Here is a 24564-nt window from a genome sequence, read left to right as displayed (position 1 = left end):
GTGATTAAAGCCTTAAATCAATGTTTCCTTTGTGTTTGAGGATGTTTTATTTCCTAAAATTATTCAGATTCATGAAGTCATCTGCAAAGCCGTAAAAAAGATTTCTGTCTGAAAGATGTAAGCCTAAAAGCTTTAAACTGAATGGTAAGAAAGTTTATCACATACAAATTAGCCTACACACTATACTGTGTATTGTAACACCTAATACCGAAGTTAATACTTTAAATGTTATAAGGTGTCTGTGAGAGAAAAACAGTATAAACTTTTCAAATAATTTCTTTACCAAATAATAAATATTAAAACAGATGAACTATTTCAGCTAAACACACAGTTCTTCTCTTCTCAGGAGTGTATCATGAAAATCACATGCTATGTATCATAAAAATAAGTTTATTTAACTGGATACTACTAACTGGATCTACTAACAAAGTGGTGTAAGAACACACACATAAAGCCTTCGGAGCCAGTGGCTCCTTCTTCAGGCAGAAGGGAATGGGAAGGAAGAAGGGTGAAGGAAAAGGACTGGAGAGGTCTAGGAAAATGGGTAGATTTTGGGAAAGTCATGCAGAACCACAGGTCAAGAGAGACTTACCATACAGGATGAGAAGAAAAGATTGATTGTTGGAGACTGCATCGGACGAGATTTGAGATTTTAAAATTTCCTCCGATGCAGTTCTGGGTGGCTTTCCCAAAATCAGCCCCTTTTCCTAGACCTCTCCAGTCCTTTTCCTTCACTCTTCTTCCTTCCCCTTCAACCCCTCTGCTTGAAGAAAGAGCCACTGGTTCCGAAAGTTTGCCAATCATAACAGCCTTTTATGTGTGTGTTCTGCTGCCACTTGGTGAGCAGATTTTTTATCCACCCAATTAAATAATTTTATCAATAATTGATTGTTTTCATTGTTGTAAAAATAACTTTTGTACTTTTTGAGAAAGTGGTACCTAAAGAGGAATAGATTTTTATACTTAATATGTATTAAATAATAATTTTTTATATTTTGAATTTGAAACCCTAGAACGAAGAAAATTTACACTAATGTTGCTTAGTAAATTATTCATTAAAATGAAAACTTTAAGACGTACAATTTATGTTCCAAACTGCAAATGTGAGCTTGTGTATCTTAGCTGGTCCACTTAAGGATACAATGTCATTTTAGAGAGAGAAAAATGCTTTTTAATGCTGAGAGCTAATTTCTCATTGTTGAATTGTTAAAAGCTATAATGGAGTACAACAGGAACTATCCAATACACGCATACCTGAGGCAAGGAAGGAAGGAAGGAAGTTTTATGTCCAGTTGATAGGTAAGGTAACTAGAAATCGAGTTTTATTTATTGGAAGAGAAGGAAGTGCGTACAGCTGTTTCACTGACGCATCCTAAAATTTGTTAAAAATGGCAGAGAAAGACATTGAAAACTAAAATTTGGTGGATGGCCTGGGTCCTTCAAATGCAGGCTGAGTGTAGGCCACAAAAATCTTTGAGGAAGAAAGATATTGTAACCTGACTGATAGGAACAGGAACACATGTTGATCACATAGTGGTTAAGCTTGAATTATTGAAACAGTTTGAAGCTTTACATGGTAGATCAGCATGTTACTGATAAACAGCACAGTCTGCAGGTCACAGTGTCTTTATGTTACTACCGAACCACTGCAATTTTAACCTCACAGATCTTATTTTGAACCAAGTTAAAGGATGCACTGCAATAAATAATACAACATTTAAGGTACCATATGTGCTTAAATTAATGCATAAAGCTCCATCCCACGTCACTGTCAATAAGAAGACAAAATGTGGCATTTGGACGGTTTCATACATTGTGTTGCTGATCAGCTACTCATCAGTGTCAAAGATGGCGGTTCCACTGAAGCAGAGATGGGAGAAGTAGTGTGGCCGAGCTATGCTGCCACAAAAAAGTAAGGTTATTATTATATCTTACTATACACAGCTGAGGCAATGAGGTAATAGCAAACATGGAAGAACACACAGTGTAATGTTTACATCAGAATTGATCTTATGATGAACAGACTGTAGCTGTATATTGAGATGATGCAGTATCATAAGACAATGCAGAGAAGGAAACATTCAGAGTTATATCATTCATAGATTAACATCAATGGTGATCTAGGAATCATGGCATTCATCTCATTTCAGTTGACCAAACAATACACAGTAGGTGAAACACTATTATCATTAAATGACACACACTTTTCTGCAGCCTATGCTACCAAAAACTTATTTTTACGCCATCTAGAGTTCAAATTATTACTGAATTTTTATGTGTGGTAGTATTACATTATATAAAAAAAGAATAACGTGCTGAAACCTAACTTTAAAAAAATTAAAGGTCTGTGTGTGTGGGTCATGATCTACAGGGTGTTACAAAAAGGTACGGCCAAACTTCCAGAAAACATTCCTCACGCCAAAGAAAGAAAATATGTTATGTGGACATGTGTCCGGAAATGCTTACTTTCCATGTTAGAGCTCATTTTATTACTTCTCTTCAACTCACATTAATCATGGAATGGAAACACACAGCAGTACCAGCGTGACTTCAAACACTTTGTTACAGGAAGTGCTCAAAATGTCCTCCGTTAGCGAGGATACATGCATCCACCCTCCGTCGCATGGAATCCCTGATGCGCTGATGCAGCCCTGGAGAATGGCGTATTGCATCACAGCCGTCCACAATACGAGTACAAAGAGTCTCTACATTTGGTACAGGGGTTGCGTAGACAAGAGCTTACAAATGCCCCCATAAATGAAAGTCAAGAGGGTTGAGGTCAGGAGAGCATGGAGGCCATGGAATTGGTCCGCCTCTACCAATCCATCGGTCACCGAATCTGTTGTTAAGAAGCGTACGAACACTTCAACTGAAATGTGCAGGAGCTCCATCGTGCATGAACCACATGTTGTGTCGTACTTGTAAAGGCACATGTTCTAGCAGCACAGGTAGAGAATCCCGTATGAAATCATGATAACGTGCTCCACTGAGTGTAGGTGGAAGAATATGGGGCCCAATCAAGACATCACCAACAATGCTAGTACTGTAGAGCAATGAGTCGCATGTCAACACAAGCGCCGAAGTCAACATTACCTTCCTTCAATTGGGCCAACTGGCGGTGAATCGAGGAAGTACAGTGGATACTGACGAAACTAAAATGAGCTCTAACATGGAAATTAAGCGTTTCCGGACACATGTCCACATAACATCTTTTCTTTATTTGTGTGTGAGGAATGTTTCCTGAAAGTTTGGCCGTACCTTTCTGTAACACATGTATATGTTTGCTTAAAAAGATGATAGTAGCAAACGTGTCAAGAATTTCAACAGAGAGGGAGGCTGCCTAAATAGTATGTGGGTGCAGCTGTTAGAACTTATCATAACTCTGTTGTTGTCATTGAAAAAACGAAACTTAAACTAAGAAAAATTAACAACCCAGCTATGTGCCAATAAAACATTTCCATCCACAACATCCTGTAAATGGGATGTACAGGAATGTATGTAACAGTACTTTGAAAACACAGTGCAATATAATGAATGTAATGCTAAAAACCTAGAATGTTCTACTTTTTGATAAAAGGAAGTAATTCTGTTGAATCTGACAAAATTTTATGCTACACATATTTTTTACCAGCTAATGTACATTTTTAATTGACAAGGAATATTTGTTCTGCATGTGTATTAAAAACTCACTAGATACTGTAATTAAATGCATATTTTACCTTACTAAACCTAAATATATTAAACAGCAGAGGCAAACACTCATCGACAAACTGAGTGGAGTAATCATCAGGCCAGACTTGAAGAAAATCTTGCAGCAGTTGATCAATAACACTGTCTAGACGTTGCTCGTGTGCTGTTGCCAATGTATGCATCCAACAGTGAAGAGTCCATGGGATACCCAGGTTCCGTAGATCCAGAGTTATATCTGCTGGGAAAATAAGGAATCTAAAACAGCTTGGAAGGCTACTATTAACTGTCAGTGAATAACAAGGTAATGAGTACGTGGCATTACATGTTTAATATATCTAAAATATCCTAAGCCATCACCTTAAAACAGTTAGTGAATGGGCAACCATGTTTGTGGCTGTGTTCTCACCTCCTTTCTGAACTACGAACAAGACACTGTCAGGAGACAATTTTTAAATATCAGATGCTACAGTGATTCCAGAATGAGATTTCCATTCTGCAGCAGAGTGTGCACTCATGTGAAACTTCCTGGCAGATTAAAACTGTGTGTGCCGGACGGAGATTCGAACTCGGGACCTTTGCCTTTCGCAGGCAAGTGCTCTACCATCTGAGCTACCCAAGCACAACTCACACCCTGTCCTCACAGCTTCACTTATGCCAGTACCTCTTCTCCTACCTTCCAAACTTCACAGAAGCTCTTTTGCAAAACTTGCAGAACTAGCACTCCTGGAAGAAAGGCTACTGCGGAGAGATGGCTTAGCCATAGCGTGGAGGATGTTTCCAGAATGAGATTTTCACTCTGCAGCAGTGTGTGCGCTAATGTGAAACTTCCTTGCAAGTTAAAACTGTGTGCCAGACCGAGACTCAAAATCAGGACCTTTGCCTTTCGTGGGCAACTGCTAGGAGACGAGGTACTGGCAGAAGTGAAGCTGTGAGGATGGGGCATGAGTCATGCTTGGGTAGCTCAGTGGGTAGAGCAACTGCCTGCCAAAGCCAAAGGTCCCGAGCTTGAGTCTCAGTCTGTCACACAGTTTTAATCTTCCAGAATGTTTTGCTACAATGATTGTCTATGGGGCATATTCTTGCCATAAAACTGTACTGGTAATGTGTTTTTACCAACTTCTATCTTAAGTAACATGTCCTATGTCCTCTTTTGGTAGCTCAATAATTTGAGGAGCACATTAGCAAAGACAGACAATTACATTTTTTAACAAAATATGAATGTTAAGTGATTCCAGTAGCACTCTAATTATAATCCTCTCACGCTTAAAAATAGTCTGAAATGTGTTTAAAATGAATGTAAATCCTGATCTGTGAAAAAAATGGGTAACTCCATTATATTTCTGTTTCACATTTGAACAATTCCAGCAAGATCCAGTACGATGACAGAAATACTTCTCTGGTGTTTCCACCCTGCAATTTGAATCCAATATGGCAGAATGTCTTCCTTTGTAAGACACTGTATTGTGAGTCGTATCTTATTTTAGTAATTTGACATATTTACATGCAGCCATGAAAAGAAACTGTGCAAGACCATGTACTATGGAACAATGCGGCATGACATTCAGATGCTGCAGTGGTCTAAAAACATACCTGAAAAGAATTCAGCCCAAGGCCAGAATGAAGCTGAAAGTGTTGCCCACAGTCAAAGCTGTGAATCTGAAAATTTACAAGGTTCTGGTCATGAATAAATTGTGATTTCCAGTATTAACTAGCCCATCAGCACTACATTAATTGATTTCTGCAAACCTGTATGATGTTTGAGTATAGTTTAAAAAATAAATAAATAAATAAATAAAATTAAAAAAAAATACCTCACTGTGTTTTTGTTTTGTGTATCTAAGTGTTTCATACTATAGGCTGATAATTTATACCAGTCAAACAATGGAAAATCCAGGATGGAATTAGGAAAAAGTATGAAAGGAATAGACTGCTGCTCGCCGTATAATGGAGATGTTGAGTCACAGGTAGACACAACAAAAAGACTGTTAAACAAGTAATGTTTCAGACAAAAGGCCCTCTTCTGAATTAGTCAACGTACACACACACACACACACACACACACACACACACACACACACACACACATGTATTCATGCAAATGCAACACATACTTACATGACCACTGTCTCCGGCTGCTGAGGCCAGATTGTGAGCAGCAACAATGCACAATGGGACAAGCAATCTGGGTGGTGGGAGTAAAGGAGGAAGCTTGGGTGGGGAGAGGGAGGAATAGCAGGGTAGGGTAGGGGTAGGGGACAGTAAGTGTTGCTTGTGGGCGCATACAGTGATAAGATTGATAAGATGGGGAGAGGTCAGAGCAGCTAGGTGAGGTTGGAAGGTTAGAAGTAGTGCAGAGGAGTGGGGTGGCGTGGAGGTAGGGGGTGGGGGTGGGGGTGGGGGGAAGGTAGAAGTAAAATGACTGTCAGTGTGTTGACGCAATAGAAGGCTGTGTAGTGCTGGAGTGGGAACAGGGAACGGGATACGTGGGTGAAGGACAATGACTAACGAAGGTTGAGGCCAGGAGGATTACGGAAAAGTTTCGGAAGAGTTGCAGGGAGAGTTCCCACAGGCACAGTTGAGAAAAGCTGGTGTTTATAGGAAGGATCCAGATGGCAAAAGCTGTGAAGCAGTCAATGAAATGAAGAATGTTGTGTTGGGCAGTGTGCTCAGCAACTGTGTAGTCCAGCTGTTTCTCGGCCACAGTTTTGTCAGAGCCATTCATGCGTACACACAGCTTGTCGGTTGTCGTGCCCATGTAGAATGCAGCACAGTGTTTGCAGTTTAGCTTGTGTATCACATGAATGGTTTCACAGGGAGCCCTCCCACTGATGGGACAGGTGATACTTGTGACCGGACCGGAGTAGATGGTGGTGGGAGGATGCATGGGACATGCAGTCTATTACAGGGATATGAGCCACGGGGAAAGGGATTAGGAGGAGGGGTTGAGTAGGGGTGGACAAGGATATTGTGTAGATTTGGTGGTCAGCAGAATACCACTGTGTGAGGGGCAGGAAGGATAGTGGGTAAGACATTCCCCACTTCAGGACATGATGAGAGCTAGTTGAAACCCTGGTGGAGAATGTGATTCAGATGCTCCAGTCCTGGGTGGTACTGATTGACAAAGAGAATGCTACTCTGTGACCATATGGTGGGACTCTGAGAGCTGTCAAAGAATATGGAAGGTACTGTTCAAAGTCACCCCTTGAAAGACAAGCCTTCATACTTTAATTCTTTTACATCACCAAAGAATACATTCAACATTTTATGCTTTCTGTAAATGTTCATTCAAGTGTTAAACTTGCCCATAAAAACTCATTTCAAATTCAAAATTCAAAAATGCTTCTAATAATAGGCAAATGTTTTTGTGTTTGTGAAGAAACTTACATTTCCATAAAATTATTTTATTTTTTGGCATTGGTATACAATGTTATTTTTATCGACTGTCACATCATCTGAAAATATCGATTATTGGCAATATTTAATAACTCTGGCCTTAGTTCCATATTTACACACTAGACTGCAGAATTTATTTTAAAAAGACGCTAAATTTCTGTTCAAAGTCCCTCACCGTTCAAAGTCATCCTACTTTACGGCAATGTAAAAGATCAAACACTGCTATATGGAGTGCTAAAAATTATTGTGGAACAACATCAGCAGCGCTCTGTGATTATGTCATCACATTTGCTTGGTAATTACAGTTTAGATGTAGCCTAGACCAAAAGGTGATCACTGAAGGAACAGATAAATAAAATCATTAAATTTTGTACCAACAGGGATACTAACTTCTTCGCTTCAAAATTGGTCAAATGGTGTATATCTATTCAAGGATACTAGGTATAAAATTTGAGTAAATGAAAACTAAAACATTTGCTAATGTTCTTAGCATTACATCGGCAACACATTTCTTGACTTTCATTTAATTTTACATTAATTCTAATGAGACAGCAGAAAATGGATGACTGTGTAACATTTTCTTCTGTCATTAACAGACATCTTACAGATTCAATCGGAGGCTCTGTGTCTCCCTACTTAAGTGTAATTCATTGCTTCCATATTGCACATTAGTTATCATTCTCATGGAAAAAAATATATCGCCAATAACAAATAAACTGAAAAACATACGTAGCAGCCATTCCCAGGATTTTAGTCAAATAGAATGTCCTCAAAATAATTATGATATGGCATCCACCACATCTCACAAACAAATAATGAGCACTGTTATTTACTGCTCATTCTAAATGCAACAACCTAAAGCTATATACTACAAAGTTTTATGACACAATATGCTCCAAATCTAAAGACAATCCATGATTATGTCCTTCAAACATAGGATTTAATTTCTCTGATCCAAAGGAGAAAACCAACTTATTAAAGTAAAAAGAGAGGCAGCTGTATCTGTAATGCCTCCTGTTTCAGGTTCAGCTCAGTTAAGTCTAACATGCCTCATAATTCCACCCAGCTCCTGTCTTTTTTTTTTTTTTTAAACAAGAGTCTCATATACTGTATTTTATTTTCTCCTTCTGTACAAGTCTGTTTCTGTACCATGTACCATGCATATATTGAAGGTTTTCATTTTGCTATCTATTTTCACATTCTTCCTGCTTCCTACATCATAAACTTCTTTCCTCTTACAACCTTCTTTTTCCTACCCATTGCCACTATGAAACAAGTTAGTAGTTTCAAACTGAGATGTAATCTTTTCACTTGCCTCTTTCCTTTCTCTTAAAATATTACTTTCATCCTCTCCTGGATGCAGAACAAGAATTGTCTGTGTTACTATCTCTTCAACATACAACATGTCTTATCAGATGGTGCTAGGGGCAGTTAGGCTAACTAACTGTGTGAACTGTGATAGGTAAGAGTAGGATAAATCAAGTGCCAAATATGGTATTATGGTCTGTATGTACTGCACGGTAGTACTTCCCCAAAGAATTACAGTTGAATTTAGAAATTGGTACTATGTGTAGTGTTCAATATGAAGGATTGTAGGTTAGTAAAGACAAATCAATGTTTACAGCTTTTGTCAAACAATGGAAACTCCAGGTTGGAATATCAATAAGATAAGGAAAGTCAACAATATTAGGAAGAGGATAGACTGCTACTCACTTTAAATATGACTCACTTGATTCCAGCCAGGCATAGTGAAAAGACACTTACACATTAGCTTTTGGCCAATGCCTTCATCAGAAAAGGAAACACTCGGGTAAATACAGGTTTCCTACAACTTATACAGAAACTGTACTGCAGTTATAGCAGTCAGAAGAAATGAAAAGGTGGCAACAGTTAAAGAAGGGAATGAGGCACTGTCGCAGTGTTCTCCCATGTTATTCAATATATACACGGAGAAATTAGTACAGGAAACCAAGAAGAAATTTGGAAAAAGAATTAAAATTCAGGGAGCAGAAGTAAATACTTTAATGTTCATTCAAGTAGACACTGCCAAACTGTGGCCAAGAGCTCAGCTGACCACCCAGTAGTGGAACACGTTGCTGAGCACAAAGTATTTGACTTCAGCACCAACTTTTCTGAACTACATGGATGAGAAGTTATCCTTACAACACATACTTTGTCCCCATACTCCTCCTAACTTCAGTCCCCACTATCCGGTAATCCCCTATCTGACACCCACCTTAAGGACCCTAACTTCACTTATTATGCGCCCATGCCCTCTTCCCCACAGTCTCCCCATCATCTGCTCAGCCACCTTGTGCAAATCCACTCATCCTCCTCCTCCTCCTCATCAACATCACCACTATGTGTGAGACAAACTCACCGCATTCCTATCCTGTACACCTGCTGGAGTGCAGCTTATAATGATGTGAAACGTGGGTGATAAGCAGCACAAACCAAAAGATAATAGAGGCTTCTCAAACACAGTACTATAGAAGCACACTGAAGATTATATACGGTGTGATCTAAAAGTAATGGGAATTTTTTAATTTCGTGCCCTTTTTGCATCCATTTTTATCATGTTGGTGCACATGTTCCTGATGTATTTTTGGATTTTCAGCTGTTTTGAGTGTTTAATTTATTGCTGACAGTCGAAAAGGTTGGATGTGTTTTTGAGTGCTCAGCAAATTTTTACTCTCAAAAAGATAGATCAATGAATTTCCATTACATTTTGCTTGAAAAACTGAATACAGGGCAACACCACTTTCTGAAAGTTGACTGTGGTTTTTAGTGAATCTACTATGAATAACAAAAAAGTTTACAAGTTGTATTAACATTTCAAAGAGGACTGACAAGATGTTGAAGATGACCACCACACTGGATGCCCTAGCACATCACTTACTGATGACATTGTGGAAGAAGTAACAAAAATGGTTCTGGAAAATTGCCGTATCAGATCAGAGATGTTGTTGGTGATGTCAGCATATTCTTTGACTCATGCCAAGTATTTTTTTCAGATGTTCTAGGCATGAAATGTGTAGTGGCAATGTTTGTTCCAAAACTGGAGAATTTCCACCAAAAACGAAGTTGCATAGACATCACTCAGCAATTGCTGAATGAAGTAGAAAATAATTCAGAACTTCTAAAGAAGGTTATAACAGGTGATGAAACATAAGTATGTGGGTATGACATTGAAACTGAGGTCCAATCGTTCCAATGGAAATTGCCTGAAAAACCAGCACCAAAAAAATTCAACAATTTCGAAAACATGTGAAGGTTCTTCTCACTGTTTTTTTCATTGACAATGGGATAGTGCATCATCAGTTCCTGCTTATGGCCATACAGTAAAAAAGGAATACTACCTGGATGTTATGTGCCATTTGTTTGAAGCAATCTGAAGAACAGAGCCAGAATTGTAGCAAAACTATTCATGGAAATTGCATCAGAATAGTTCTCCCACTCACATCTCATTGCTTGCTTGTGATTTTTTGACAAAGAACAAAACTTTTACATCACCTCAGCCACTGTATTCACTTTTTTCTATTCCCAAGGTTAAAGAGAATCATGAAAAGAGTGGAAAAGGCACTGGCATGAGTGAATTATATTTGAGGGGGATTACTTTGAAGGGGACAAAGTTGATATTGATGAATAAATAAAGATTCAGACAGATGTTAGAGATAAAAAAAAACATTCAGGCAAAAGATATTTGCTTGAAAAGTTGGTCAGAGGTAAATTAGAAAATGGACTGAAACACCATGGTCTGATGAAAGAAAGAGACTACATTCTGAAATGACGAAACAAATTTGGACCCAAAGGAAAGTCAACCATCAAAAGTGACATTGATGGATTGTACCTCACTTGGTCCTATTGGGCCCATACGTGAACAATAATAATAATAATAATAAAGATTCTTTAAGAATAACAAAAATTCCTGTCACTTGTTGATCACACCTCGTATGGATAAAGTTGGTAACTGATGAAGGGATACTGAAGTGAGCCAGAGTGAAAATAAATTTTTGTGGCACAACTTGAAGAAAAGAAGGGATCACTTGCTAGGACACACCCTTTGGCATCAAAGAATCAGGAATTTGATAGCTGAGGGGAAATGTGGGGGCAAAAAGCATAGGAGGAGACTGAAGTTTGAATAAAGCTAGCAGATTCAAGTGTATGTTGGTTGCAGTAGTTACGCAGAGGTGAAAAGATTTGTGGAATATAGACTAGTGTGAAGACCTGCTCAGATTTGCCTTCAAACTGAATGTCACAACCACAACAACAAAAAATAAATTGGTGCTAGCAACTTACAACAATATCTATGTCTCTACAATGGTCATTCAGAAATTAAAGAACTTTTTTCTGTGGAAGTTATTATTTGATGTAATTAAATGAAACTGTATTTTACATACAATTTGATACCCAAGCTACTCTTCTAGTCAGTTACCATTTAAATTTAGGCACTTGTTGCACCATTTTACCAGCTTTTATATGTCTCCTCCATACTCAGTTGCCACCAGGTGTTGAACCACTTATTAATGGCTTCTTTAAGTTCATTATTACTTCTGTGGCACTGTCTACTCAAAAAAACCTTTCAGTTTCAGGAATAGGTGATGATCACTTGGGGCTACGTCCAGACCATACGGTGGATGTTGAAACATTTCCCACCGAAACCACTGAAGCAAGTCCTGTGTCACTCTCGCTGCATGCAGACATTGATTATCATGGAGGAGAATGACTCCATGGGTTAGAATTCTGCAGTGCTGGTTTGTAATGGTGCAGCAAAGTTGTTGAAACATCTGATAGTAGTCCGCTGCACTTCAATGACTGTGAAATGCCTATTGCCTTGGATTTTTGTTTCAGTTGCTGCTTTGAGTCTATCAGTCACCATTGAGGATCAGTCTGAGATATCATCGTAAACATTCTTCTGTCGACCATTAAACATCACACACTACTTTCGAACTTATGCTTCATTCATCATATTACTGTAAACCTCAGTTATATGTCTATAAATTTGGAAAAGTTGGACTTGCATATTTAAAAAAGCAGATAACACTGTGCACCTCATACTTAGTGGGATCGTCAATTTGTCACATGTTTTAAAGACACACAGCTAAGCAGTAATCAACTGTATTGGATTGTAGGTACTGCCAAACTGAAGCAAATGCGTACCAAGCAAATGAGTACCAAGTTTGCCAGCTGCTGTGGCCAAGCGGTTCTAGACGCTTCAGTCTGGAACTGTGCTGCTGCTATGGTCGCAGGTTCTAATCCTGCCTCGGGCATGGATGTGTGTGATGTCCTTAGGTTAGTTAGGTTTAAGTAATTCTAAGTCTAGGGGACTGATGACCTCAGATGTTGAGTCCCATAGTGCTCAGAGCCATTTGAACCAGTACCAAGTTCAGTGGTTGGTCAATGTGGTGGTGGGGGTATACAGTCATGTGTCAAAACAAAATGTTCTTTATTTGCCGAATGACTTTTGTATGCGTGATACCAACAATCCATCACAATAGAAGGTCCTGGCAGCCTTCACTTTATTACTGCTTGTACTGTTTTGATGTCAACAAGCACCAGTCCATTCATTACTTGGCACTCTCTCCAGGGAAGCTGCCCCAAGAATAAATAACCTATCCAAGCAGCAGCATAAGAATAATTCCTCTATCTAGGTTGCAGAATAAGATGTCTCACAATACCTATTCTAATAACGTTTCCAAAGCCAAAGCAAATGGTCACCTACATTTTTCTTCCCTACACACCATTCACCATTTTGTCTTGGAGGACTTCCAATTGTGTCAATAATTATATCAGTCTTTGGTATGGTATTGAAATAGTTTAAAAAGATAGAAGAGATAAACTTCTGCACTCACCAAGATGATTGTTCTCTGCACTGTGGTACATTGCTTCCTGTAATGATTTAACCTGTGGTTTGCTTAATTTCAGTGGTTGTGCACTTTCACTGTTAGAAGAGCATCCACTAGCTTCAGGAGTGGAGGAACAAGAAACCTGTAAATAAATTTTGTGGGAGTGTTTTGCAGTGAACAGTGACTAAAAAATTTGTTATCAGATGCATAACAGTGTCTAACGAAAATAACACTAGAAATAGAATTAAAACATATAACATATCATACAGCATGGCTCAGACGAGACTAATTTAAAATAGGACATCAGTGCGTTGCAGACAGAGTGCTGTGTTTAGTATAGACTTGTGCTGAAAAGAATAGTCAGTCACAAGAACAACAAACTGGAAATAAGTAACATTGATGATGATCAACTGCAGTGCAGAACTCTTGTATGTAAATAAACTTCAAAAGGTAGATACTTTAACTCATAAATTTTACATCAGTTACATTCTAATGAAAATGTAGTAGTTTTACAGTAAATGTGGCAACTTTTACAAATGACTATGGGCTCTCAATGAAGCAAGCATGTCCCATACGGAGATACAGATTGTGTCCCAACAAATGCCTTACACATGCAGATTTTTTATAGGTCCCAACAAATGCCTTACACATGCAGATTTTTTATAGGAGTAGATGTTTCCACACTTGGAGGTGTCAGTCACTACTAGTTTTATAAGGGGCAAAGTCTTATGATGGAGAAAGTTTAGGAGAGTAGGAAAATAATTATTGATGAAACAGTACACTTCTAACTTACAGATGCAGCAAGGATTGGGAGGCAAAATTAGTAAATACTGTCTCCTTCTGCAATGGCATAAAAGAGGTAAGGCCAACCTTTGGTTAGCTCACGCGTTGCCTCATCACTTGACGCAACAGCCGAGGTCCTAGTATTTAAAGTCAAAACTGTATGGTCCATGATATCAATGCTTATAAGGTAATACACTGATATGAAAGAAACCTCTTTTCCAGCAGGCCACACCAACAAATTATCCCTCAAGACACATGTTTTTGAGTGTGCATTCATTTTGTGTTCCCTTCATCTTTAGATGATTACATTTATTTTTTTCTTTACTTACAATGTTTTATGACAGCTGCAAAATACTAACGCGAATTCTTTACAGACGAATGGAAAAACTGGTGGAAGCTGACTTCGGGGAAGATCAATATGGATTCTGTAGAAATGCTGGAACACATGAGGCAATACTGACTTTACAGTTTATCTTAGAAGAAAGATTAAGGAAAGGCAAACCTATGTTTCTAGCATTTGTAGACTTAGAGAAAGCTTTCGACAATGTTGACTGGAATACTCTCTTTCAAATTCTAAAGGTGCCAGGGGTAAAATACAGGGAGCGAAGGGCATTTTTACAATTTGTACAGAAACCAGATGGCAGTTATAAGAGTCGAGGGACATGAAAGGGAAGCAGTGGTTGGGAAGGGAGTGAGAAAGGGCTGTAGCCTCTCCCCGATGTTATTCAATCTGTATATTGAGCAAGCAGTAAAGGAAACAAAAGAAAAATTTGGAGTAGGAATTAAAATCCATGGAGAAGAATGGTGCTACAGAAGAATGCTGAAGATTAGATGGGTAGATCACATAACTAATGAGGAGGTATTGAATAGAATTGGGGAGAAGAGGAGTTTGTGGCACAACTTGACAAGAAGAAGGGACCAGTTGGTAGGACATGTTCTGAGGCATCAAGGGTTCACAAATTTAGCATTAGAGGGCAGCGTGGAGGGTAAAAATCATAGAGGGAGACCGAGAGATGAATACACTAAGCAGATTCAGAAGGATGTAGGTTGCAGTAGTTACTGGGAGATGAAGAAGCATGCACAGGATAGAGTAGCATGGAGAGCTGCATCAAACCAGTCTCAGGACTGAAGACCACAACAACAACAACAACAACAACAACAGTCTTAAAAACTTATGTTGTAAAGTTCTGCAATGCTGTTAGTAAGGAAACATCATTCACAACACATAAATAAACGTAAAAGCTGAAGATGGCATGCTGGGCATTCTGAAATGTCATCACCGAAAAATAAACACCTATAAGAGCAACTGATTGCAGCTAATTCATTATAAATTAGACTGTAAATGTGTTTCTCTTTATTGTTTGAATCCAGTGGAGGCAAAACAGCATTGTACAAGTGCAGAGTGAGCAAAATTTCCACTGGTCTGGTTGATGGTGTGTTGGCGGTGGTGGTGGTGGTGGTGATGATGATGCCAGAGCATCAGCAATGAGTTTACAAGTAATATCTTTCCCTTTGTCTATTGCTTCTAAATGATTAGACCGTGGAAAGCCAGGATGGAATAATACAGTTGGGCACCAACGCCCGGAGACAGCAGCCAGGTGTGTGTGTGGGTGTGTTTGTAAGTTATGCTTGTGTAAATGTGTGTGTGTGTGTGTGTGTGTGTGCTTCTACTTCAGAAGAAGGACTTTGTCCAAAAGCTTATGAGTAAATTTTTTAGCAGGCTTTACGTTGTTCCTGTTTGCCATTCAGTGCCTCCTCTATGTTGTTTCTACATGATTCTTCTTATTACAATATAGCAGAGATGTTGAGATGCAGATAGGTACAGCAAAAAGTCTGTCAGAAAGTGATCTACATCTACATCTACATCTACATACATACTCCGCAGTCCACCGTACGGTGCGTGGCGGAGGGTACCTCATACCCCAACTAGCATCTTCTCTCCCTGTTCCACTCCCAAACAGAACGAGAGAAAAATGACTGCCTATATGCCTCTGTACAAGCCCTAATCTCTCTTATCTTATTTTTGTGGTCTTTCCGCGAAATGTAAGTTGGCGGCAGTAAAATTGTACTGCACTCAGCCTCAAATGCTCATTCTCTAAATTTCCTCGGTAGCAATTCACGAAAAGAATGTCTCCTTTCCTCTAGAGACTCCCACCCGAGTTCCTGAAGCATTTCCGTAACACTCGCGTGATGATCAAACCGACCAGTAACAAATCTAGCAGCCCACCACTGAATTGCTTCTACGCCCTCCCTCAATCCGACCTGATAGGGATCCCAAATGCTCAAGCAGTACTCAAGAATAGGTTGTATTAGTGTTTTATAAGTGGTCTCCTTTACAGATGAACCACATCTTCGCAAAATTCTACCAATGAACCAAAGACGACTATCCACCTTCCCCACAACTGCCATTACATGCTTGTCTCACTTCATATCACCCTGCAATGCTACGCCCAAATAGTTAATCGACGTGACTGTGTCAAGCACTATACCACTAATGGAGTATTCAAACATTACAGGATTCTTTTTCCTATTCATCTGCAGTAATTTACATTTATCTATATTTAGAATTAGCTGCCATTCTTTACACCAATCACAAATCCTGTCCAAGTTATCTTGTATCCTCCTACAGTCACTCAACGGCAACACCTTCCCGTACACCACAGCATCATCAGCAAACAGCCGCACATTGCTATCCACCCTATCCAAAAGATCATTTATGTAGATAGACAACAACAGCGGACCTACCATGCTTCCCTGGGGCACTCCAGATGATACCCTCACCTCCGATGAATACTCACCATCGAGGACAACATACTGGTTTCTATTACTTAAGAAGTCTTCGAGCCATTCACATACTTGGGAACCAATCCCATATGCTCGTACCTTAGTTAGGAGTCTGCAGTGGGTCACCGAGTCAAACGCTTTCTGGAAGTCAAGGAATATGGCATCCGTCTGATACCTTTCATCCATGGTTCGGAAGATATCATGTGAAAAAAGGGCAAGTTGCGTTTCGCAGGAGCAATGCTTTCTAAAGCTGTGCTGTTGCATGGACAGTAACTTCTCTGTCTCAAGGAAATTCATTGTATTTGAACTGAGAATATGTTGGGGAATCCTGCAACAAACCAATGTTAAGGATATTGGTCTGTAATTTTGAGGATCCGTCCTTCTACCCTTCTTATATACAGGCGTCACCTGTCCTTTTCTCCAGTTGCTCGGGACTGTACGTTGGGCAAGAGATTCATGATAAATGCAAGCTAAGTAAGGAGCCAATGCAGTAGAGTACTCTCTGTAAAACCGAATTGGAATCCCATCAGGACCTGGCGATTTATTTATTTTCAACCCATTCAGCTGGTTCACAACCCCAGGGATGTCTATCACTATGTCCTCCATACGGGAATCTGTACGAGACTCAAATGGCGGTATGTTTATACGATCCTCCTGCGTGAAAGATTTCTCAAATGTTAAATTTAAAATTTCAGCTATCGTTTTGCTGCCTTCTGTTGTCAGGCCAGACTGATCAGTGAGTGACTGGATGGAAGCCTTCGACCCGCTTACCGATTTTACCTAAGACCAGAATTTCCTTGGGTTTTCAGGAAGATCTTTTGCTAAGGCATGACAGTGGTAGTGGTTGAATGCTTTGCGCATCACTCTTTTCACAGCAGCACAAATCTCTACTAACTTTTGCCTGTCCTCGTTCTCCCGATCTTTCTTGTACCGCGAGTGCAACTGCCTTTGCTTCCTGAGCATTCTCCAAATTGTGCTGTTAAACCATGGTGGGTCTTTTCTGTCCATAACCTACTTTTTCGGCACATACTTGTCCAATGCGTGATTTGCAATGTGTTTAAAATTTGCCCATAATTCTTCCACGTCCATTGTACCAGAAGTAAATTAAGTCGATTCATTAGCCCATGAGCTATTGCCCAACAAGACCTTCATCGGAAATAGACAACAAAAACACACACACACACACACACACATATGCACGCACACATATATACATATGGCCACAGTCTCTGGTTGCTGAGACCAGACTCAGGTGGGACAGTCTGGCCTCAGCAACCAAAGCCTGTGGTCGTGCATGTGCGATTTGTGTCTGCATGAGTGTTTGTGTGTATGTTGTCTGTTTCTGACAAAGGCCTTGTTGGCTCACTTTCTGAGAATCTTTTTGTTGTGCCTATCTGTGCCTCAACATCTCCACTACATGTTGAGTAGCAACTATCCTTTTCATAATACTGTTACATTCCAACCTGGATTTTCCATTGTTTGGTTCTTCTTCTTCTTCTTCTTCCTTGTAGTCTTTTCCCATTTCTCTGGTTGGTCAGCATTGTTTTAGATGGGTTTTTGCAATGTTAGTGGTAGTTGATGAAGCCCTTCATGATGCCACCCCTCACACCATGACTGAATTCGTGTGCTCAATCTGTTTGCATATTGAGTAAATCTCATTTTCAAGTGTGAGAATGTTTTTTAAATGTTTGCATAGTGTGTCTCTGAGGTGGGACATGGTTACTGGACCACTATTCACCTAGCTGGATGTGGGAAACTGCTGAAAAATTACATCAAGACTGACTGACTCACCAGCCCCCTCATTGCTAATCTGCAAGGCGAATTCGATCCGGGGCAGGGTCGCCACCCCAAACCCTGAAACCAGCAATTTTCACACTCGGTTGTCCGAGTGGTTCTGTTTTTCTTGTTCTTGTAAATGATTCATGGCTCCAAAAAAGTAATGTTTAAATAAATATAAAAGTTGTGTATGTTAATACAGTACAAATGTCTGGCACTTTGAGGATCACTAAGGAAAACGTGTAATACAATTTTGTGTTTTTTCCCCTCCACTGTGTAAGATGAGACAAAACAGCCAGAAAAAATAATTTTACCATTTAAATAAAATTCTAACTACAATGTGATATCTGCAATTAAAATTAGTTACAATTTGCCTATCTTTCTCCTTGTGACTTCTCCTTATAATTTGCTATCAAAGGCAGTACACGTTACTACAGCATAATGTACCTGAAGACGGCCACACTGTCGGCGATCAGCAGTTAGCTGGTTTGCCCCTTCTGCCAAAATCTCTTCGAGTGACAGAACTTCTTTGTTGTTGGCATCCAGAGGGTGGGACAGCAACTTATGGAGAGTTGATCGTTGCCCATGAGCTGCAGCAACTGAGATCGCACTGCAATATATAAAGGACATTTGCTGTATTTCATTTCTTGTATCTTCACTGTGTCCTTATATTATTAATTCACAACATGTTGAAGCATCTTTACTTGAAATACGACAAGCGCACTCAGTCACTGCCCACTGTTACAAAACTGAATGAGGCTGCGACAGTTACAAAACAGATGTTTGCACTGTATCTTTGAAAAGGAATTACATAATGCTTGTTACCATGAAATAATTATTTGGTAGTTATCTAATAATTTATTTTTCATCTCATTACTTATAAGTAAATTTTGATAGTACATTTTCTCTCTATTCTTTTAAAATTTGGTGAAAACTAAAAGAATAATGTTGCAACATAGGTGCAGAAGGTCCCATAAACTTTAAATGGTGTGTTTGAATAGAAACATGAAAGCGGAAATGATGTTTTTAATTTACGATTTATTTTTGGAAACTACATGATAAAGGTACGAACATGAGGAATGGTGCAGCAGTTAAGCCAAATGAATATTATTTGCGAAGACCTGGGCATGCTAGCAGGCTGCTTCTGGGATCAGAGACACTTGCCAGCCCTGGACCAAATCCATCTCACCAATTACCTATCATGGCCAGCGTGTCAAGCAGCCTTGATGTGATGTTTAAGCAGTTTCTCATATCTGACTAGGTGAATACTGGGCAGATACCCACATGCCACCTTAGTTATACAATTTTCAAACATTGAGAAAACATTCCCACGCTTTTGCACGAGATAACAAAAGATACAGACAGATGGGCTACACAAATTACATCTCCAGGGAGAAGCTGTGGTGTCAGGTAGGGCACCTGACCACCCTCTACCACTAACATTGCCAGATGCAATAAATAACATGTGAAGATACAGGATAAAGGCCAGGAAAAAGGAGGAGGTTAAATTACAATCAAGCTTTCTCGTTTCTAAAGCAGTATACATTTTAGTTGGGCACGAGATTTTTATACATCAACCATGTCCTACCAGCACAGAAGTTTTAAGACAATATCAGCTGTGAAAGTCTGCATTGTATGTTATACTTATATTTATAGGGTGACTTATTTTCATTTTATGTTTCAGTATGCTCTATTTCAATCTTTTCTCAAAACACTGTAGTGTCTCAGGCCAGGGACTTAAAACCTCTTTCAGTAAACTGCTTTCTCCTTTACATATGAAAGAAAATCACCTTACAGACTTATTACAGCGTAGCACATTTATTTTATGGCAATGCTTTAACCTGTGGCTTCTCCTCCGTTGATCCACATACAGCTAATTTTAATACCATACCATGTGCTGCAACTGCAGCTGCTCTATGTATGTTACCCAATATGTGACCTTTTCTCCAAATTTCCAGCAAGTTCCGTTTCTGCTCCTTCATCACAGCAGACACTCTACTGTTTTGCTCAAAATTTACCTGGGTAAATCTTATTGCTCTTTTCTTATACATCCTTCAGGTCTGAAATCAGATATGGGTTCCATATAGAACTGCAATACTCCAGATGAGGTCAAACCAAGGAACAGTATGCCTCTTTCTCGATCTACCCTTGACTGGACCTTCAACATTCTCATTATTTGGAGCAGTAAACTGTTGGCCTTGCCAACTATTGTTCTTACAGGAATACCTCAATGCAATTTGCTATCAAATGTCACTCCTAAGCATTTAAAATTAAGTGACACAGACAGTATATCTTTCCCTAACTTATACTCAACTGTTGTCTTGGTTAGAAACTCACCACCTGGCTATTACTTACATTGATGCTCATTCCATTTGTGTTTACTCACTTCTCTACTGTTGCAACACCAGCCTTGAGAATGCCACAATCTCATGTTTGTCTAACACCAGCCAATCATCTGCAAACATTCTAATATTAGATAGATTTCAGTACATATGTCATTTACATAATAAACAACAGAGTCCCACCACAATTCCCTGTGATACGCCTGAAAGCACCTCCACTTTCTTCGAGTTATTTTATCCTGGGCTCTGCTCTGCAGAGATACCTTTACCCAAGCTGCTACTCTTTCTTCTACTTCAGCAGTTCATAATTTATGTAACAAGAGTCCATGATGGCATCTGAAAGGCTTTTAAGAGGTCTAGGTTGAAGCAGTCTAGTCCCCCCCCCCCCCCCCCCCTCATCTAATGTGTCTACTACATCCTGAATGAATCCTACTTGTCATGATTCACAAGAGTATTATTCCATAAATCCATACCAAGTGTCTTTAATTCATTGCTTTGTGTTGCATATTGTATAGATATACAGTACTTAACTGCTAACCTTTCCATCATTATGATGGCTACTGATGTTAGACTGACAGGCCTGAAATTTCCAGCATCATATGCGTCACCTCCTTGTGCATGGGGATCATAATGGCTGTCCACTAATCGTTTGACACTCACCTCTCTCCAAGCTTAAGCTAAATAATTCTTTCAGGTAGAGCTTCTGGGTCAGCTATTTTGTGGACATCAGCAGACACACTGCCCTACCCACATGCCTTTCCAGTCCTGCTGTTTATAAGTACCGTATTTTCATTATTCCCTTAATATGAGTAGGTACATGGAAATTCTCAGGCCATTTCCTGCTACTTGCCCTTCTAATTCATTTTCATTGTCTGTTCTATGCTCCATAGACTACCCTCCATATTTCCGAACAACTGAGTGAAGGTGCCTGTTTTTCTCCTTACAGTATATGATTGGATCAGCGCCCTCCCCCACAGATATGAAGTATGAGGGGGTACCCAAAAGAAACTGAACTAATTTTTTGGTGGGCAGAGCTTTAGTAGTACCATGTTTTGCCACCAGAAACACATAGAGCAAACTTCCAGAGTCAGTAAACTGAGTGTCATCACTGAATAAGATCAGGACTAGTTTCAGTAGAATTTATAGTGACAACTGCTTTGTGTGATTGTCACTTGTGCAATGGTTGATTTTCATGAACAGCATGCAGAGATGAAATTCTGCTTCTTGCTCAGAAAAACTGGAACAGAAACTCCTAAAATGCTGAAAATGGCATACAAGGGTGACGCTATTGAGAAGATCGATGATCGACCATTAAAGAAATTGTGGAGCTGCTGGGAGTGACTTGGAGTACAGTGCCAGCAAATTATGACAGAAGATTTGCGAATGAAAAGGATGGCTGCCACATTTATGCTATGACTGCTAACTGTTGAACAAAAAAAAGGTCACATGGAAGCATGTTGTACTTTGAAAGAAGAGTTCCAAAATGATCTATTTCTTTCTTTTTCTTTTTCAAAAATTATCACAGATGAAGAAACTAGGTGCTGTATCAAAGCAACAATCAAGCTAGTGGAAGGCTTCAAGTTCGCTTTGTCCCAAGGAAGCTTGTCAGGTGAAATCAAACATTAAGACAATGCTGATTTGTTTTTTCAGTGTGAGAGTAGTTGTCCATTCATAGTTTGTTCTGTAGTGTCAGACAGTTAACCAGGCTTTCTAGTTTAAAGTTTTGAAAAGACTGAGTTGTGGCAGTCAAGGGACTGATTTTTCCATATGACAATGCCCCTGCTCACACAGCCCAGCCTGTATGGCAGTGCTTGACCAAAAATGGTTATGACCCATGTTCCTCACCCGACAATGCCCTGTGTAACTTTTATTTGTTTCCTAGAATGAAAAAAGACATGTAAGGAAAGCATTTTGCTGATGTTGCCGAGGTGAAGAGAAAAATAACAAAGTCATTCTAAAAAAAAATTTAAACATTGTATTGAAAAATTGAATAAAATAATAGACAAGGGTATTAGTGTAAGTGGAGAGTACTTTGATGGGGTTGAAGGTCTGTGCTTAAAATGTCAATAAATGAGTTTTAAAAAAAGTTTGTTTTACCTCCTCATTCTGTTGGTTCCCTTTAACATATCTTACCCAATCATAAAGACCACTAATCTTTTCCCTATAAGTTAATGTTTCTCCTACCATGTCCAGCACAAAAGCATTTTTTGCTGCCTGTATTGCTGCCTGTATTGCTGCCAGAAGTTTTCTCCTTATTTATGTTAAATAAACCCTGTTCCCAATCCCTTTTTTGACTCTGTTGTGTTCTCTAGAGCATTTTCTTTTTAATCTTCACTTGTTTTTTTATAATATGCTGGCAGTGTCTTCTTCATATTTTTCCTTTTCAGTACTCAGTGTTACTTTTTTCACTGTTAACTGCCAACAGTTTCTTTATGTAGCACATTTTCTATGATATTAAGGTTATTTACCTGTAACATCCACGATGAGCTGCACCTGAGTAACACAGGGTATCCTTCAATAATGTGGATAAGAAAGTATGTGCTCCATGTGACAAGAGGAGAGCCACCATTTCAGCATGACCACTAGCTACTGACACCTATAACAACAATGTATTTTCACTTGTGATTAGGAATGGAAAATTTATTATTAAAATATAATCATCAATAAGGAAGATAGTTTGCCAACATATTTAATCATGTAATTGTGCAAGAGCTCACTGAATGATCATAGAAGGAAAATACAGTTTATCAACATTATTTATTACACTTATTCCTTAACAGTGTACTGAAAAATTTATCCTGTTCTTACATAAGTTTTGTTCATGAACAAATACAAATTACATATTTAAAAAAAATCTTGTTGATTTGTTACAGTATTCTTGCCTGCTTCAGAAATAGACCCTTACAAAAGTTTTCTGAGCAGCCCAAGTTCCATTCTATTATATGCATATCATAGAGGTTTTCTTCTTATTGACATACATACAGATACCATGAAGTTCTACTCACTGCCACCAGTTTTTCTTTCATAAGGATGATTGAAAAAACAATGGGCCACAGGTCAGCATTGTTACAAATTTCAGCATCAAGAGTAATGAAATAAAAATCAAGTGAAGTTCAGAAGGAGGAAGGAAGTACCAGCAGAAGTAAAGCTGTGAGTGCAGCTTATGCATTATGCTTGGATAGCTCAGGTGGTAGAACACTTGCCCACAAAAGATACAAGTCCAAAGTTAGAGACCCAGTCTCATACACAGTTCTAACATACTGGAAACTCTCAAATTTTAAAAGCTTTAATAGTGACTGGGTGCTGCAAATAATTCAGTAATAGTTCCTCAGAAAATCTTGATAATGCTGCTTTGGAATGGGGGTGAGAACAGTGTGCACATTTATGACATGTAAAATTCATCTGATACAGCTGTATATAAAGGCCAATGAATTGTTTTTACAGGAATGGGTTCCAAATTGGAACTAGTTTCAACAGTAGTAGCTTAGTTGAAAAGCTTGCAAAAAGTAAGTGTTTCTTGTCACAGTCAGGAAGAAAAACACATTATAAGCTCAAGGAAGTTCTGCTCTTAAAAATTTAATTTGCATGTAGGTAAATTCTTAAGTGTTGTAGGTAATATGTTTTCCACTGACAGCAAAGAGCAACAACAAATTTCAACTAGACACAGTTAAGATACTCTTATCATTAATTTCTGGTAAATGTGAAACAATGCATGAACTATTTCCAACTTGTTGAAACCAAATATCAAATTAAAATGAAATTAACTTTAATGGTAAAGAAAGTAGCCTGTTTAACAAAGGTTATAAACAAAATATAAAGTGAATGGTTTGATATAATGATGTAAAAGAACCGATTGTCTGTAATAGGCTCCTAAGGGTGATAAAATCAGTAAACAACAATATTCATGAACAGGAGCACAGTAGTCAATATTTGTTAGGATAACAGTAGAT

The 24564-nt window shown here is 38.9% G+C and overlaps 1 protein-coding gene across 2 annotated transcripts in view; it reads right to left on the bottom strand.

The window, feature by feature from the left end:
• LOC126473368 (ankyrin repeat and BTB/POZ domain-containing protein 2) overlaps positions 1–24564 on the bottom strand; it is a 661367-nt gene that overhangs the window by 24586 nt on the left and 612217 nt on the right. For both annotated transcript variants that reach the window (XM_050100375.1, XM_050100376.1), the window contains 4 exons: positions 23083–23210; positions 18720–18882; positions 12936–13071; positions 3720–3925 (listed from right to left, as the gene is read on the bottom strand). In XM_050100375.1, the coding sequence (XP_049956332.1) occupies positions 3720–3925; positions 12936–13071; positions 18720–18882; positions 23083–23210 (633 nt within the window). The remainder of the gene's footprint in view (positions 1–3719; positions 3926–12935; positions 13072–18719; positions 18883–23082; positions 23211–24564) is intronic.

Source organism: Schistocerca serialis, chromosome 4 (genome assembly GCF_023864345.2).
Source record: "Schistocerca serialis cubense isolate TAMUIC-IGC-003099 chromosome 4, iqSchSeri2.2, whole genome shotgun sequence".
Lineage (NCBI taxonomy): Eukaryota > Metazoa > Arthropoda > Insecta > Orthoptera > Acrididae > Schistocerca > Schistocerca serialis.
This window is presented reverse-complemented; position numbering and strand designations above follow the sequence as displayed.